Source organism: Pteropus medius, unplaced genomic scaffold (genome assembly GCF_902729225.1).
Source record: "Pteropus medius unplaced genomic scaffold, Ma_sr-lr_union100, whole genome shotgun sequence".
In the NCBI taxonomy this organism is placed as follows: domain Eukaryota; kingdom Metazoa; phylum Chordata; class Mammalia; order Chiroptera; family Pteropodidae; genus Pteropus; species Pteropus medius.
In genome coordinates this window covers 3,645,715-3,662,440 of record NW_024345861.1, presented here as the reverse complement: position 1 = coordinate 3,662,440, position 16,726 = coordinate 3,645,715, and the positions used below count along the sequence as shown (strand labels likewise).

The window sequence follows — 16,726 nt, the reverse complement described above, 5'->3', positions numbered from 1 at the left end:
GAAGTTCTTTAAGACTATCTTCAGGAAATTAGCAACCCTAACAGAAAGAGGCTACAGAAGCTTAAAACAGCACAAGGGAAATTTGTACTAATATGAAGAAACTCCAGGTCCTACATCAGTAATATTTATTATGAAAGCTGTTCGTAACTGGGCAGATAATTTTATTTATACAAGTTTAAAATCCAGCCTAATGATAATAGAATAATACACCACTTGTAAAAACTCAAACTTAACTACTGGTTTACAAAAGACACCCTTAACACCCTTAAAATCTGAGAGCTCGTCTTTCAATTCAAATACCAAACAACGATGAAAAGTATCTGGTTTGAATTTAACTTAAATTATCCAATAAAAGAGTGAAGCAGAATAACCACTTAAAGGTTAAGAAAAAATACAGTTAATATTTTCTAAAACAACCAACAAACACATATTGGCATCAAGTAAACATTAGAGCTGTACAATCTCAATTTAAAATAATTCAATCCTCAATTTAGAAAATAGATTTAATTTCTAAACATAACCAAAAACAAAAGAAAATGCCTTGATATGCTATATTGCTAGAAAAATAGTCTAGCCAAATTATTTTTTATAATAGCATTTTAAATTAACTACACCTTGATTTTATTACAATGAGACTTTATTTTGCCTTCTCAGCTTACCTAACATTTTCTGCTTTACTTACAACCAGACAAAAAGATTAAAATATCTTCATTTCTGTCTAGCAACAATGGCTTACCAATATTTCCTTATGACATTCACTACTATAATTTTGAATAAAATGAAATACAAGGTATACGCTTCAAAGATTTTTGTATCTAAGGCAAAAAGAAATATGTAACAATTATTAAATTAAAAAACATATACACATATATTTATATACTTACACTAATGTCATTAAGAACATTAGATGCCTGTTCATGCTTTAGATTTCCTTTAATGACATGGTATGAAAGCTCATAGAGAGCTTGCTGGAAATCTGTTGAATATAAAAGAAAGAGTATAAGGACATTGAACATGAAAGGGAGACCCTCTGGGGAAGACCTATATTATTTCCTACTTCTCAGAATTATTATAAACATCAATAACATAAAAAAAATTTTCTAATGCTTTACTTTAGCAGGTTTTTTTCCTTTCATTTTCACAAAAAGACAATACGAAAGAAAACAGAAGTTAACCTTGACTCCACTACTATAATGTAACTTTTGCTTGAGCATTTCCTTCCAATCTTCTTTTATACCTCTATATATTTTACATATTTGCATTCATAACATACATCATTTGGTATTCTGATTCCCTTACTTTTAAAAGCATTTTCTCATGCTACCAAAGTCTCCAAAATTATTTTCAATAACTACACAGAACTCTAGCAACTTGATATAAACTGACCATTCCTCCCACCAGCAGATTGTACATGTTTTTCTAAATATATTCAAATTATAGTCAATTCAATCCAGGGCTACATGGACAACAGGTAAGGAATAGCAATAAATATAAAATCAGGTTTTATCCATATCCTGCTGTCAAAGAATTTTCTCTCCAAATCAAAATCTCTTTTCTCCTCTATATTTCTATCAGAATTCAAACTAAAATAATTACATACACACATACATACATAAAAGGGCAGTTCTATGAGAACTATCAACCACAAGTAGTCTCATTCACTATTAATTAGCATAGCCCCCTTTCCTAGAGAAGAAATTTTTTTTGGGGGGGGGTAGAATTAATAGTCAGGTGAACACCTCCTTCTAGCCATCTTTTTCTTTAGTTCCATACATTAAAAACTTTACTTCCTTCCTCTCATTAAAAGTAAGAAAACAAATGTCTTAAAATACTAATGTAAAATAAAGTCGATTTATAATCTCCTTTTGAGGGGAATCAAAAATCTTTCAGGGTAAAATATCAAGTAAAAAAAAATATTTAAAAATCTTCTCCCTTGATTTGACTACTAGTCACAAAAAAGAAACATAATAGAAATCAAAATTTATATCAATCCCCCTTTGAACGATGAAAATAATATTTTACAATGAAATAAATTTGTCCATTATTTGCTGAAGAAATATAGCAGGATTATCCCAATTCCTTATGAAGATTTAAATGTATTTACCTTTTATTATCTATATTCCACCTTTTTTCACAAATATGCCTTCATTATGCTTATAATAAATTATATAAAAGCTAAAATGCAAAGGAAAAACTTCCTACTTGTTAGTATGGTAGAAATACGGAGTCAATACCATGCTTTTGATTTCTATTAATAAAATTCTTTTACAACAAATAATACTCAAAGTCATCTGGATAAAACTAAGATTTTTTTTGTTTAAGCAATCACTCTTAAGACAAAACAACTGAACATAAACTAAATTCCCATAAGAACATGGGCTCATAGGGGCTGAGGGAATTCTAATCTTAATCACAGAAGGAGATTAAAATAGAGAACAAACGGCCCAGATCATTTTGCTGATACTAAGTAACATAAAAACATTGTAATGTAATCCACAAAGTAGCAAAAACAGTCCCTAATTAACATGTTATTTAAATGCCCATTTAAGTGGTTAGGAACTCCTACTATATTTTATCTATAAAAAAAGACTAGCCCCACAAAATCTTGTAAAATCTATACTAAAGTTGAAAAACTTTACATTTACAATGAGGAGGAAAATTTACAAAGTTTATAATTATACACAAAAAAATAAAAGATTTTATTTTAAGCTAACATTTCAGAAAAAGCAGTTTTAAGAACAGTCACAAAAGGAACTTCTGGAGATTCTTACATGTTCATTGTTGGATGTGAACACTGAAGACACCAGTTTTTGGTTACATTGAATATCATTAGGACTACTCATGTTTATCAGCCATCATTACAATGTTATCTTACTGAGGGAAGGGATTTATAAAAAGAACAAGGTGAAGTAGTGTGTGCAAAGGAAATTGCCTGCCTGAAATGAAATCAATTCAAGGGAGGGGAAGAAAGGGAAAGGGCAGAGGAAATACTACCCCAACTCAATCTCCCTTAGATAGAACAAAGGAAATTCTGAAGAAACATTAACTTTCCTGCATGGACTACCAACCGGGGCTCTCAAACCAAAGCTTGACTGTTGGCAGATATCAGCCAAAGAGTGTATGTGTTGAGGAAGTAGGCAAGAGCAAGCCAAAGAGAGCACCAGCAATTCAGGCAACAAGACCATCATACTCATAACTACTTTTGGTTTCATAGGTGAATCAGAACAAGCATGCAATGGGATAGTTATTAATGATCCACATAGTCCTTGTTTAAAACTAAAAGAGTAATCAGTCTGTGTTGTGCTATTTATAATTTTTCTGAGAATTCTTTCTCTTATCCACTTAAGGTCTCAATCCCAAACAAGATCAGTTAACTGAAAAGTTAAAAACTTGTTTTAAACATGGGAAAGAAAAAATTAAGTTTCCAAGTGCTTTTAAAAAGGAGTCTTTTATTTTTACTTTCTTACACTTCTGTCAGTCGACTGACTTATTCAAAAAGGAAGACATTATACCAACCTCAAAAACCTTTATGATTGGTCATGCAATTTTATAAGCAGAACGAATTGGAATATTGAGGACTCAGGTCTTATCCAAATGACAGAAAAAAAATGGCTCATTCATGTGTCAAAAACTGCTTTCCACTCAAAACACCAAATTTTCTTTTAAAAGTATATGCTCTCATATTAATATTTAATTTTTGGTAAGACAAAAGTAAATATATCTATAGAAAAACATTCTGTTTTTAATCTACTATTCACAAAGGTGTAATTTAAATAATTACAATGAATTTTATCTAATCATTTTTGGTTTAAAATAGAATACTGGTTATGAATTATTTTTTCCAGATTGAAAAAAAATGTTATAGGTTCTTCACACACTGAAAGCTTTAAATGCTTTAAACTTACTAGATATAATTATTTTTGGCTTTGTCCCTCCTTTTCTAAATCCATATGCCTAATTTTAAATTAATGAATGTTAAATAGTAACAATTTTCAAAATTAAAATAACTAGAAATTTATAACCTGTTTAATTATATAATATTTTACTTAAACCATATTTGTGATATGCAGTAAACAACTCCTTTGCTTTTAATGTTTTCCATGACAACTGCCTTTAACAAGATCCCCAGATACCACCTAAACATAACCAGCTTTAGTAAAAACACTGAGTCTCAGTTTCTGGAAATTTCCCAATGTAAATAAGATTACAATAGTTTTTCTTTCCATGCTAGGTTTTCTCTTCTGTTTATGATTGATAACTAGCCTCTGTAATTTTTTAATATAGCTAGCAACTGCTGAAATTTAACTAAATATACCATGTCACAATTATAAAAGCCAAGCAGTATCATGACTATTATAAGGGTCAAATGACATCCTTATACAAAAGATGTACAGTCTTATACAGTTTTAAAGTTAACTATAATATGTTCATATAAAAGCTTCATATAATGTGAGCTATTTATACTTTGTTTTTTGTTCTAACAATTTGATGGAAAACAAGATATTTATTAATATTGACCAAGCCAAAAAAATAATAGCTATGATACTTTTAAAAGTCTTACCTCTATACGTCGAACTATCATGGCTTTTATTTTCACTGAGGATCCGGCATAAATGCAAACTAGAATAAAACAGAAACAGTCTTCATTAATTTCAAATCCTAACATAGATGATCTTTACAAAGCAAATTATATCAACTAAAAATACTTGGAAATGTATCAGATGTTTAAATCCATTAGTTTAAAATGAGAATAAAACAAACCTAAAAACCCTAATTTGTCAGAACTGGAGGATGCTAGTGAATCAATTCATTATTTCGAAAACTGGTAAAATAAAAAATCAAGCACTTATTTTGCCTTCATATATGAACCAACAGTTGATAAGAAACATCTCTGTATTGAGGTATTTCAGCTAATAAAGAATGACAGAATTACAGCATCACCATTTTAAGATTCCTAATATACTGAAAGATCCAGGCATCTATCGATGGCTGTTCATATCACAAGAGACAATCAGACATTATGTGCTTCCTGATCCTAATGGAAGAATACACCACCCACCTATAGGACAATGACCTATTATCTTCAACAAATATATTGCTATGAAAAATAAATGATGAGGGATCCTCAGAGTAAAAAATGCATAACAGATATATCAATCATGAGAGATATATCAATGTGTGGATACTTACTTGGATTCTGTTTCAAACGAGTATTTTAAAAATTAACTTTTATGAGTCAGTTGGAATATTTTATATTCCATCTTTAAGAGATAGATCCAGAAATATTTACAGATAACATGATATTTGCTTCAATACAATGGAGAAATGGGTGGGGTTATAGATGAAACAGGATTGGCCAGCAATTGACAACTATTGAAGCTGGTTAATGATTTCATTGGGCCTATTATACTATTCTACTTTCTTGTCCGTTTTAGATTATTTCCAATAATAAAGTTTAAATGCAGAAATTGAATTTTTTTCAAAAAAAAATTGAAAAAAACTTGTACTTTGAATACTTCATTAGATTAATTTAAATACAGCAAAGAAGACTAGATATACAGGCTACAGTGAAAACAGGTATGCTTAACTAGAATGCCAGAAAAGCGAGAGAATGGGACAAAAGCAATATTTGAAGAAATAGTAGTCAAGAATTCAGTTTTTCAGAACTGAAGTGAAATCCACATCTGGGCACATTATAGTAAAGCTACAGAAAACCAAAAACAAAATTCTTTTAAGCAACTAAGAAAAGAAAGAGTATTATCTTAATCACTTCTCAACAAGAACACTGAGTACCAGAAAGAGCTAAAAGATACATTTAAAGGGGTTAAAAAAGTACCTGACAACCTAAAATTCTATACCCAAAAAAACAGAGTTCCAAAGAAAAGCAAAATAAGGACTGAACTTCAAACAATAACTGAGTTCACACACTAAAAGAAAAGCTTAAGGAAATTATTTAGGCAATAGTAAAATGATCCTAAATAGAATCTGCAGCCAGAAATGACAGGAAAAAAAAGGTATTAAGTATATGGGTAATTCTAAATGACTATTAACTGAATAATAATAATAATAGTGTCTTGTGGTATTTAAACATGTGCAATGTTAAATATATGGATAAATGGAAAATATTAGAACACATTAAGATTAATGTGGGTTTATCTCAAATACACGAAGTTGATTCAAATTAATTCACCAGATTAAACTGACTTTTTAAAATCACACTATAGTTCAATCGATGTATAAAAGATATTTGATCACATTCAATATCCATTATTGCATTTTAAAAAAAGACTCTTAGAAAAACAGGAATAGAGAGGAACTGTTACAATTTGATAAAGCAGCAATTCTGATAGTATGGTTCACAAACCCTTGATCCCCAAGACACTTTTTGGAGTTCTGCAAGGTCAGAAATATATTTGTAATAATACTAAGTTTTCATTTACCTTTTTTTGCTATACTGACATTTGCACTAACAGTTCAAAAGCAAAGGAAGACAAATGGCACCTTAGCATGTATCAAGGCAGTAGCACCAAACTAACTCACTTAATTCTTCATAATCAAGAAACTGAAAGAAAGAATAAAGCCGATGTCACGTAAGATGTCACCAAGCAGTTACATTATATTTTTTATGACTGTTCAAAAACAAAAGCCAGTTTCACTTAAGAATGTCTTTGATAGGAGTGACATCAGCAAGATGGCAGCATAGGAAGCCCCAGGCCTTCCTTCCTCCCATAGAAACACTGATTCAAAAACGGTACACATACTAATTCCCTTTATGAGAAATTCAGAAACCACTTAAGAGGCTCCTGTACCCTAGGTGAGCACTAAACCAGCTGCATCAAAGTGGGTAGGAAAATTCATAACACCCTTTCACCATGATCCCTCCTTCTGGCACAGCACCACACAATTGGAAGGAAATTCCAAGCTCCCAAATTCTCCCTGGAGAGAAAAAGAGAAAACTGAACTGTACATCTAACATTCTGACTTGCCCAGGGGTGGGGGGGCGGGGGACAGGATAGGCGCTGCCTGAGGATCTAGTTTCTTTCTCAAGCATCTTGGAGCACAGACAGAACCTGGCTTACTCTAGGTGCTTAGGGCCTGCTAAACACACAAAAAAAGAGCTGGGTGGTGAGCTGCAAATCCAGAAAACCCAAAGTACAGCAAAGACCAAGAGAGCTAAGAAACCTCTCCTTCAGGAGAGAAAGAAGACTGGAGTGTGTCCAACATTCCAGCTTTTGGGGGGACTTCCTGAGAGACTAGCCTGACCTAGAGTGCTGACAGTTCTTGGTGTACTCTAGCTGCTTAGGCGTCACTAAAAACAAAAAAGAGCTAGGTGATGTAATACAACAGATGGACATCAGAGGATGTAAACGAGTACACGCTTCTGAAAAAAAGAAACTGGAGAATCCCTCTAATCTGGAATCAATACATCTAAGTCTAGAGAAGACATATCTAGAGAAAAGGTTTGAGAGGTAGCCAGAATCTGTAACCAAAATGATTAGTAAAGGCCTTTCCATGTACTAAGCCAGTCCATAAAGACTGGGAGAGAAGTGTTTTCCAAATGCAATGAAACCAACACAAAATTACAAGGAACATAAAGAAACAGAGAAAATTACCCAATTAAAGGAACAGAATAAGTCTCCAGAAACTGACCCTGAAGAATTAGAGGCACATGAATTATCTGACAAAGAATTTAAATTAACCATCATAAAAATGCTCAACGAGCTCAGGAAACTGATGCATGAACGAAATGAGAATTTCAGAAAAAAACATGGAAAATATATTTAAAAATTTAGAACTAAAGAATGTAATAACTGAACTGAAAAATTCACTAGACAGGTTAAACAGGATAGCCACATGCAAAAAAAATGAAACTGGACACTTATACCAAAACACAAATTTGAACTCAAAATGAATTAAGTACATAAACATAAGACCTGAAACTGTAAAACCCCAAGAAAAAAAAACTAGGAGGAAAGCTTCATGACATTGATCTTGGCAATAATTTCCTGGATGTGACACCAAAAGCATAGATGACAATAGCAAAATCAGACAAGTGGGACATCAAACTAAAAACTATGTGCTCCGCAAAGGAAACAACAGACTGGAAAGGCAACCTACAGAATTGGAAGAAAATATCTGCAAACCATGTATCTGATAAGGGGTTAATATCCAAAATTTATAAGGAATGTATCTACAACTCAATAACAAAAAGAAGAAAAAACCTCATTTAAAAATAGGCAAAGGACTTGAATAGACATTTCTCTAAATACAAATGGCCAATAGGTATATGAAAAGATGTTCAGCATCACTTATTATCAGAGAAATGCAAATCGAAACCACAATGAGGTATCACTCCACACTTGTAAGGAAGCCATTATCAAAAAAAAAAAAAAAAAAAAAGAGGCCAGGTAAGGATTGTTATCCAAAATATACACAAGAACTCATAACACTCAACAATAGAAAACAACTCAATTTAAAAATGAGCAAAAGACCTTAACAAACATTTCATCAAAGAAGATATACAGATGGCAAATAAGCACAGGAAAAGATGCTCCACATCTATATCAAGGAAATGCACATTAAAACAATGAGATACCACCACATACCTATTAGAATGACCAAAATCTGAAATATTGCCAACAGTAAATGCTGGTGAGGATATGGCACAATAGAAGCTATCATTCATTGGAACACAGTTTGGTAATTTCTTACAAAACTAAACATATTGTAGCTAAAAATTTCTTCTTATAATCCACTCCTTGGTATTTATCCAAAGGAATGAAAACATTTCCACACAAAAACCTGCACACAACTGTTTAGAGAAGCTTTATTTATAATTCCCAAAATTTGGAAGCAACCAATATGTCCTTCAATAAGTGAATGGTTAAATAGTGGCACATTCACACAATGGAATACTGTGCGGCACTGAACAAAAAAACTATCAAGCTATAAAAAGACAGAGAGGAAACTTAAATGCATATTACTAAGTGAAAGAAGCCAATCTGAAAAAGGTTACATAGTGTATGTTTCCAAGTACATGACATTTTGGAAAAGGCAGAACTGGAGACAGTAAAAAGATCAGTGGTTGCCAGGGCTTGGGGGTAGGAGGAATGATGAATAGGCAGAGCACAGAGGATTTTTAGGGCAGTGAAAATACTCTGTGTTAGTATAATGATGGCTGCACATTATTATACATTTGTCCAAACTCAGAGAATGTACAACACTAAGAGTAAAGCTAAAGGTACACTATAAACTTTGAGTGATTATGATGTGTCATGTAGGTTCATCAATTGTTAACAAATGTACTACTCTGATAGGTAATTTTGATAATGGGGAAGGCTACACATGTGTGAAGGTAGGGGGTAAATGGGAAATCTCTGTACCTTCTGCTCAATTTTTCTGTGAAACAAAAACTGCTTTAAAAATCATAATTCTTTAAAAAACTAACAAGTGTAGGGAAAGATGTGAAGAAACTGGAACCCCTGTGCTCTGTTGATAGGAACATAAAATGGTACAGCTGCTATGAAAAACAGTTTGGAAGTTACACCAAATATATATGATCCAGCAATCCCACTTCTGAGTATTTATTCATAAGAGTTGAAATCAGGATCTCAAAGAGGTATCTGCACTCTCATGTTCATCGCAGTATTATTCACAGTAGTCAAGAGGTAGAAAAGACCCAAATATGCATCCATAGATGAATGTAGAAACAAAATGGGTTATATACATACAATGGAATATCATTCAGTCATAAAAGGAAATTGTGTCATATACTGCGACATAGATGAACCCTGAGGGCAGTATGCTTAGCGAATAAGTCAGTCACAGAAAGATAAATACTGCATGATTCCACTTATATGAAGTATCTAAAGTAGAATCTTGATGGTTAAGGGGCTAAGTGGAAAGAGAAATGGGGTGCTACTGTCCAATGGGTATAATATTTCAGTCGTACAAGATAAAAAAAGTTCTAGAGATCATTGTACAGCATTGTACTTATTATTGTTATACTGTTCACTTAAAATTTTTAAGGTTGATCTCATGCTATGTGTTTTTAGCTACAATAAAGAAAATGCCCTAGGTAAAATAGTAAAAATTATTAATTCTATTAAATTCTGGTTTTTTTGAACATGTATTTTTCATATTCCATGTGACAAAATGAAAAGTACACAGAAGCATTTATGCCACATACCAAAATACTATGGTTGTCTCAAGGAATATCACTTATGCAATTGTTTGAATTGTGACCTAAAATAGCTGCTTTTTCACAGAACACCATTTTAAATTGAAAGAACTGACAAACTGGTTATTCAGACTTGTATCTTTGGCAGGCATCTTTCTCAAAAATGAACCAAGTGAGCCAGTCACTTAAAACAACAACAACAACAACAACTAAGAATTTGTTACCAATGATAAAATGTAAGGTTTCAAACAAAAATTAGAATTTTGGAAAACTTATATCTGCTACCATGGACTTAACTAGTTCCCAATTCATAAGTGATGGTACTAAGTAATATGGTTTTTGATACTATACAATGTATTGTGTCAATATCTGGAAGAGCTGCTTCACTCAGTGAACCAATGTTTTCCAACTAACCAATGCATGATGTTACAAAATAACACATGAGTAAAAGATTCCAAGTAAGAGACAAATAGGTTTTAATTTAACGAATTACAAAAAAGTCACTGATGTGGTTTTGGATTTGGCATCGCAACACGTTATTAAGAAACTACCACTTGACAAATTCTGACATGATATCAAAGAAGAATATTTGCAATTATCTGAAAAGACTATTAAAATTCTCCTTCTGCCAACTATTATCTGCGTGAGGCTGGATTTTCTTCATTATACATCAACCACAACAATATTTTGCAACCCCTACCTTCACGGCATACATAAAATATAAATTCCAGTTAGGTAAGACTTAAAAATGAAAAGCAAAATAATGTTTCCAGAAAATCAGAGGAGGACAAGTTCATTAACCTTGAAACGGGGGAAGACTACTTAAACACAAAAGTCCTAATCATAATGCAAAAGAATGATAAATTTGACTAAAGTGAATAACTTCTGTTCATCAAAAATCACCATTATGAGTGGAAATGTTAACCAAAGTATATTTGTCACACATACAGTATAACCCAAAAAGGGTGCATATACAAACTATATAAAGAAATCCTACAAATCAATAAAAGAAACACAAACGATCCAATAGAAAAATGGGAAAAAGAGGCTTTCCATAAGAAATCAGAAGTATGAATGACCAATAACATATAAAAAGATGACTATGAAAACATAAGCCCCAATAAAATACCATTACATAGATATCATACTGACAAAAATTTTAAAGTCTGACAATATTAAATGTTAGCCAGGATGTGAAGCAAGGTGAACTCTCATACACTGCCGGTAGGAGTATATTTTGAAATAGTTTCACAATATCTAGTAGAGCTGAGGTTAATTACAATCTAAAACCCAAGGATTCTACACTTAATTATATATTCCACAAAAACACATGCTTGTTTATACCAAGATGCTTATACAAGAACGTTTCTGGACTTCTGGTCAAGATGGCATAGGAGGTAGACACTGTGCTTGCCTCCTCTCACATGAAAATTACAACAAAACTACAGAACAATCATCATTGTGAGTCACCTGGGGTCTGGCTGAAAAGAAGTCCTACAACTGGGGACATACATAAGAGGCCACCCCAAGACAGGTAGGAGGGGCGGAGATGCAAAACAAGCAGGTCCCACAACCACATGTGGTGGGTGAGAATCAGGAGGGATATCATGGCTGCAGAGGTCTCCCTGGAGAAGTGAGGTGTCCCAGCCCCACACTGAGCTCCACAGCCTAGGATTCCAGTGCCAGGAAGAGAAGTTCCCACAACTTCTGACTGTGAAAACCAGTGGAGACTATAGCTGAGTGAGATGGAGGTCTGCAGGAGTCGTAGACGTTCCTCTTGGAGGGCCCATACAAGGACTTGCTTGGTGACGAACTTACCCAGTGACAGACTCACTTGCTCTGGGCTCCAGCACTGTGGCAGCAGCTCAAAAGGTGCCAGAGGCACACAGGGAGGAACTGAGTTGTCTGGCTTTGGGGCAAGGACTGGAGGGGCAGCTTTCTCCTGGACAGAAGTGCTGGCAGTATCCACTGTTCCATTATTCCTTTGTTGAGCCCGTCCCCCTTCCCCGCATGCAAAAATGGACAGCAGCCATATCTGAGTCTCTAACCTGGCTAACACAGGTCATGCCCACCTTGTTGATTCCCTGAGACCCTGCCCCACCCAACTTGTGGGGCTGCAAGCTTAGCCTCAAGTGTTTTTCCATGCAAATGGCTTGTTTTATTTAGCTCATGCTGTGGGCTTTCTTAAAATCTCTCAAAGGCTCCAAAGAAAAAAAAAAGCAGCATCTGGCCTCAGAGTACCCTGTACCTATTGCTGAGCAGTCCCAAGCCCAGCACTAGTGGCAGGCTGACTTCAGTTCCTGGCTTGGCCTCTTGAGGCAACTCTAGGCCCAGCATGGGTGGCAGCCATCTGCAGATTGCTTGGTGACTATTGCCAGGTAGTCCCAGAAATGCACAGGCTGTGGCTGAACTTGGCCTGCACCTGGGCACCTCCCTGGACCGGCCCACCCAGTGGCCTGCTTTGACCAGAGCCAGAGCACCACCCAGGGCTGCACCTGAGGAGGACACACCTGAAGGGCAGACTAGGCAGGCACCAGAGCCCTGCTAAACTGAATCCTGCTCCTTAGGGTCAGCCCCTCACCGGCCAGTCCTCACAACCAATTAGACTGAGGATCAATCCCACCCACTGACATGCAAACAGCAACCAAGGCTCACCTACAACAGAGGGCACACACAACCCAAACAAGGGACACACCTGGAGCACCCGGCTCAGGTGGCCAGGGAAGACTGTGACACTGGGCTCCATAAAACACTTACTACATAAGGCCACTCTATTATAAAGACTGGGAGACTTAGGAGTCCTTCCTAATACATAGAAACAGACACAGGGAGGCAGCCAAAAATGGGGAGACAAAGAAACATGTCCCAAATGAAAGAACAAAACGAAGTTCCAGAAAAAGAATTAAACAAAATGGAGAAAAGCAATCTACCAGATGCAAAGTTCAAAACAATGGTGATAAGGATGCTCAATGAACTTAGGGGAAGAGTAGAGGAACTCAGTGAGAACTTTAACAAAGTGATAGAAAACATAAAAATGAAAAAGAGGAATTAAAAAACTATTTAAAGAAATAATGGTGGAAAAGCTCCCTAATCTGGCTAAGGAAATAGACATATAAGCCCAGGAAGCACAGAGTCCCAAACAAGATGAGCCAAAACATGCCCACACAAAGACACAACATAATTAAAATGCCAAAGGTTAAAGACAAAGAGAATCTTAAAAGCAGCAAGAGAAAAGCAATTATCTACAAGGGAGCTCCCATAAGACTGTCAGCTGATTTCTCAATAGAAGCTTTACAGGCCAAAAGGGATTGGCACAAAATATTCAAAGCACTGAAAAGCAAAAACCTACAACCAAGATTACTCTATCCAGCAAAACTATCATTTAGAATTGAAGGACAGATAAGGAGCTTCCCAGAAAAGAAAAAGCTAAAGGAGTTCATCACCATCAAGCCAGTATTACAGAAAATGTTTGAGGGAATTCTTTAAGAACAAAATGTATCAAAAATACAAATAATAAAATGGCAATAACCTCATATCAACAAGTAGTTGAAATGAAAAAGAATTAAATGCTCCAATCAAAAGATAGGGTAGTTGAACGGATAAGACTCTTACATAAGCTGCCTACAAGAAACTCACTCCAGATCAAAAGACACAAAGACTGAAAGCAAAGGGATGGAAAAAGATATTTCATGAAAATGGAAATGAAAAAAAAATCTGGGGTAGCAATACTTATACCAGACAAAATATACTTTAACCAATGTCCCATTTGCCTCAAGAATACTCACTGACAGTTCTTGCGGCTGCAGTGTTTACCTTGAAATAACTCACAGATTACAGTCCTAACCTTATCTCCAAAGTTAACCACAAAATATCTCATTTTTATAATTATTTTTGCATCACTCTAGAATATCAACAGTTTTTGGAAACAAATGAGATTATGCTATTTATAGCATTGTTTTTAGCAGTGGTATTTCCATTTACAAAATATAGTAATTCTAAATCACAGAAAATGTCAAATCCTAGATGTTCTGCTTTATGTTATGTGCTTTGAAATTTACCACATAAAAAAATTATTAAATACTGATCAGCATATACATTTCTGTTACATTAGAACTAGATACAAGTTCTGTTTAGAAATAAGTCCAAGAACAAATTTTATATTTTTTCACATTGAAAATCAGTCAGATTTGCTTTAGCCTCCAAGAGCATGTTTATGTAAAATTAATGTTGGCAGTGCAATGCACTTTTTTTCTAAATGAGAAATGGGTTAAAACAAAGGCTATACCAAGAGACAAAGGAGGATGCAGTAATCCCATTTCTGGGTATTTATCCCAACAAACCCAAAATACTACTTTAAAGAGACATGTGCATCCATATGTTCACTGCAGCATAGTTTATAAGAGCCAAGATTATGGAGACGACCTGGATGTCCATCAATGGATGAATGGATCAAGAGGTGGTACATATATACAATGGAATATTACTCAGCCATAAAAATAAATGAATAAATGAAATCTTATCATCTGCAAAAACATGAATGGACCTAGAAGGTTTTGTGCTGAGTGGAATAAATCAGACAGGAAAACACAAATGCCATTTGACCTCACTTACATATGGAATCTAATGAACAAAATAAACAAAACAAACTCACATATACAGAGAATATTTTGAGGGTTGCCAGATGGGAAGAGGGTTGGGGAGTGGGTGAAAAAGGGGAGGGGATTAAGAAGTACAAATTGGTAGTTATAAAATAGTCATGAGGATGTAAAGTACAGCATAAAGAATATAGCCAAAATATTGTAATAACTGTATGATGTCAGATGGGTACTAGATTTATCAAGGTGATCACTTTGTAAGTTATAGAAATGTCTAATCACTATGTTGTACACCTGAATCTCACATAATACTGTATGCCAATCATAATTGAAAAATAAAAAAATATTTTTTAAAAATGTTTCTACTGGTGCAGTTGGTAATAGCAAAAAAACTCAAAACAACAAATTTGTTCATCAATAGCATAAGAAATCAACAAATTGTGGAACTGTTATACAATGGAGCATCTTGTAATTATGAAAATCAAAAAACCACAAATACTTGCAAAAGCATGAATGGATCCTAAAGACAAAATGTTGAGCAAAAGCAGCCAGATGCAATAGAATACACCTCCTCTGATTCCATTTATATGAAGTCTAAGAAGAACAAACTTAAACTTATTGAATAGCAAAACCGAAAATAAAAGCAAGGAAGAAAAAACCATAAATAGGATAATGGCTACCTCAGGGGAAGTAATGAAAGTGCAATCAGCAAAGGAGGTTATGTGGTCTTGACCTGGGTGTGAGTTACATGGCTGTGCATCTTGGAGATTCTTTAAGCTCTACATTTAGGTTTTATGCACCTTTCTGTATTTTTTTTAATTTCATAATTTAGGAAAAGAAATAATCTTATTACAAGTTGTACAAGGCTCTAACAAAAAAAAGAAACAATGAATGCAGATGTTTCTTACTCTTATGTCTAGCAATCCTTTTTCCATAGTCAATAAATTAATTTTAAGACTTATAGAATATGCTTATATATCACACCTAAGGTGAAATGTGATGCCATATTACAATAATTCAAAGAGAGTATCTACTTTGTGAATTATCCAAGTCTTGAAGCTCACCTCTGTCTTTTAATTATTTCAATACTCTATCATCAGGACGAGCAGTGTAAGGTTGTTAAAAGTCAATAAACTTTTCCTGGTCAACATCTCACTTGTAGGTCTCACAAAATTATTTTCAAAACCAAATAAAAAGGCCTTGCCAATGGAAAACAATTACTGAATTAAATCTGCATAGTGTGAAAATCTCATATAGTTATTAGTTTTTCACCAACTCCTATTTTTAAAAGAATTCAGAGAGTACTTTAGGAATGGTAAAATAAACTGATTTAAGTTTGATCCCAAGTACTTTCAACTACTTCCCTGGAGAACTAGACAGACCTTCCAATGTGTTGAGAACAGTGGTTAACTTTCTAATTTCTCAAAATATGTTAAACCTACCACAAGTGTGTCCAGAAAACAAAATCAATCTTCCTTCCAATAGGCAGCACAGAAATATCATCTGCTTCAGATTAGCATCAGAAAACATAACCTAAGAATGTCTGCAATCTAGCTCCTTTTTATAAAGTATATAAGAAAGTATATTAAGATTGCTTGAATATTTGCTATAAAGTGTCAGAACAATTCCCTCTTGTAGTTCTCACTGTCCCCATAGGTTCAATTACCTTTAGAATATAGTAGCAGGAAATGTCTTTGACAGGATGCAATGGAATCAAGTAACTCATCTTTCCCTTTGTACTCAGGCTACTAAAAAGCAAGGCCAACTATTGTTTCTTATGGTAAATGTCTGTACTTATTCACAATGTCAGTAACTTCATTTTCTACTTGTTTTAATAAGCTTAATGCATATGTCATTCATGATAATCCTTCCAGCGGAGAGGGGGAAATGTCGGTGTTCCAAATCCTACCTAATCTAATGGTACAGCCATTGTTACATAATTTTAAGAAAT

At 34.2% G+C, this 16,726-nt stretch overlaps 1 protein-coding gene across 11 annotated transcripts in view; it reads right to left on the bottom strand.

Annotated features, from left to right (window-relative positions):
• THOC2 (THO complex subunit 2) overlaps positions 1–16,726 on the bottom strand; it is a 99,199-nt gene that overhangs the window by 76,843 nt on the left and 5,630 nt on the right. For all 11 annotated transcript variants that reach the window (XM_039874699.1, XM_039874700.1, XM_039874703.1 and 8 more), the window contains exons 2-3: positions 4,562–4,620; positions 885–976 (exon numbers count right to left, since the gene is read on the bottom strand). In XM_039874699.1, the coding sequence (XP_039730633.1) occupies positions 885–976; positions 4,562–4,620 (151 nt within the window). The remainder of the gene's footprint in view (positions 1–884; positions 977–4,561; positions 4,621–16,726) is intronic.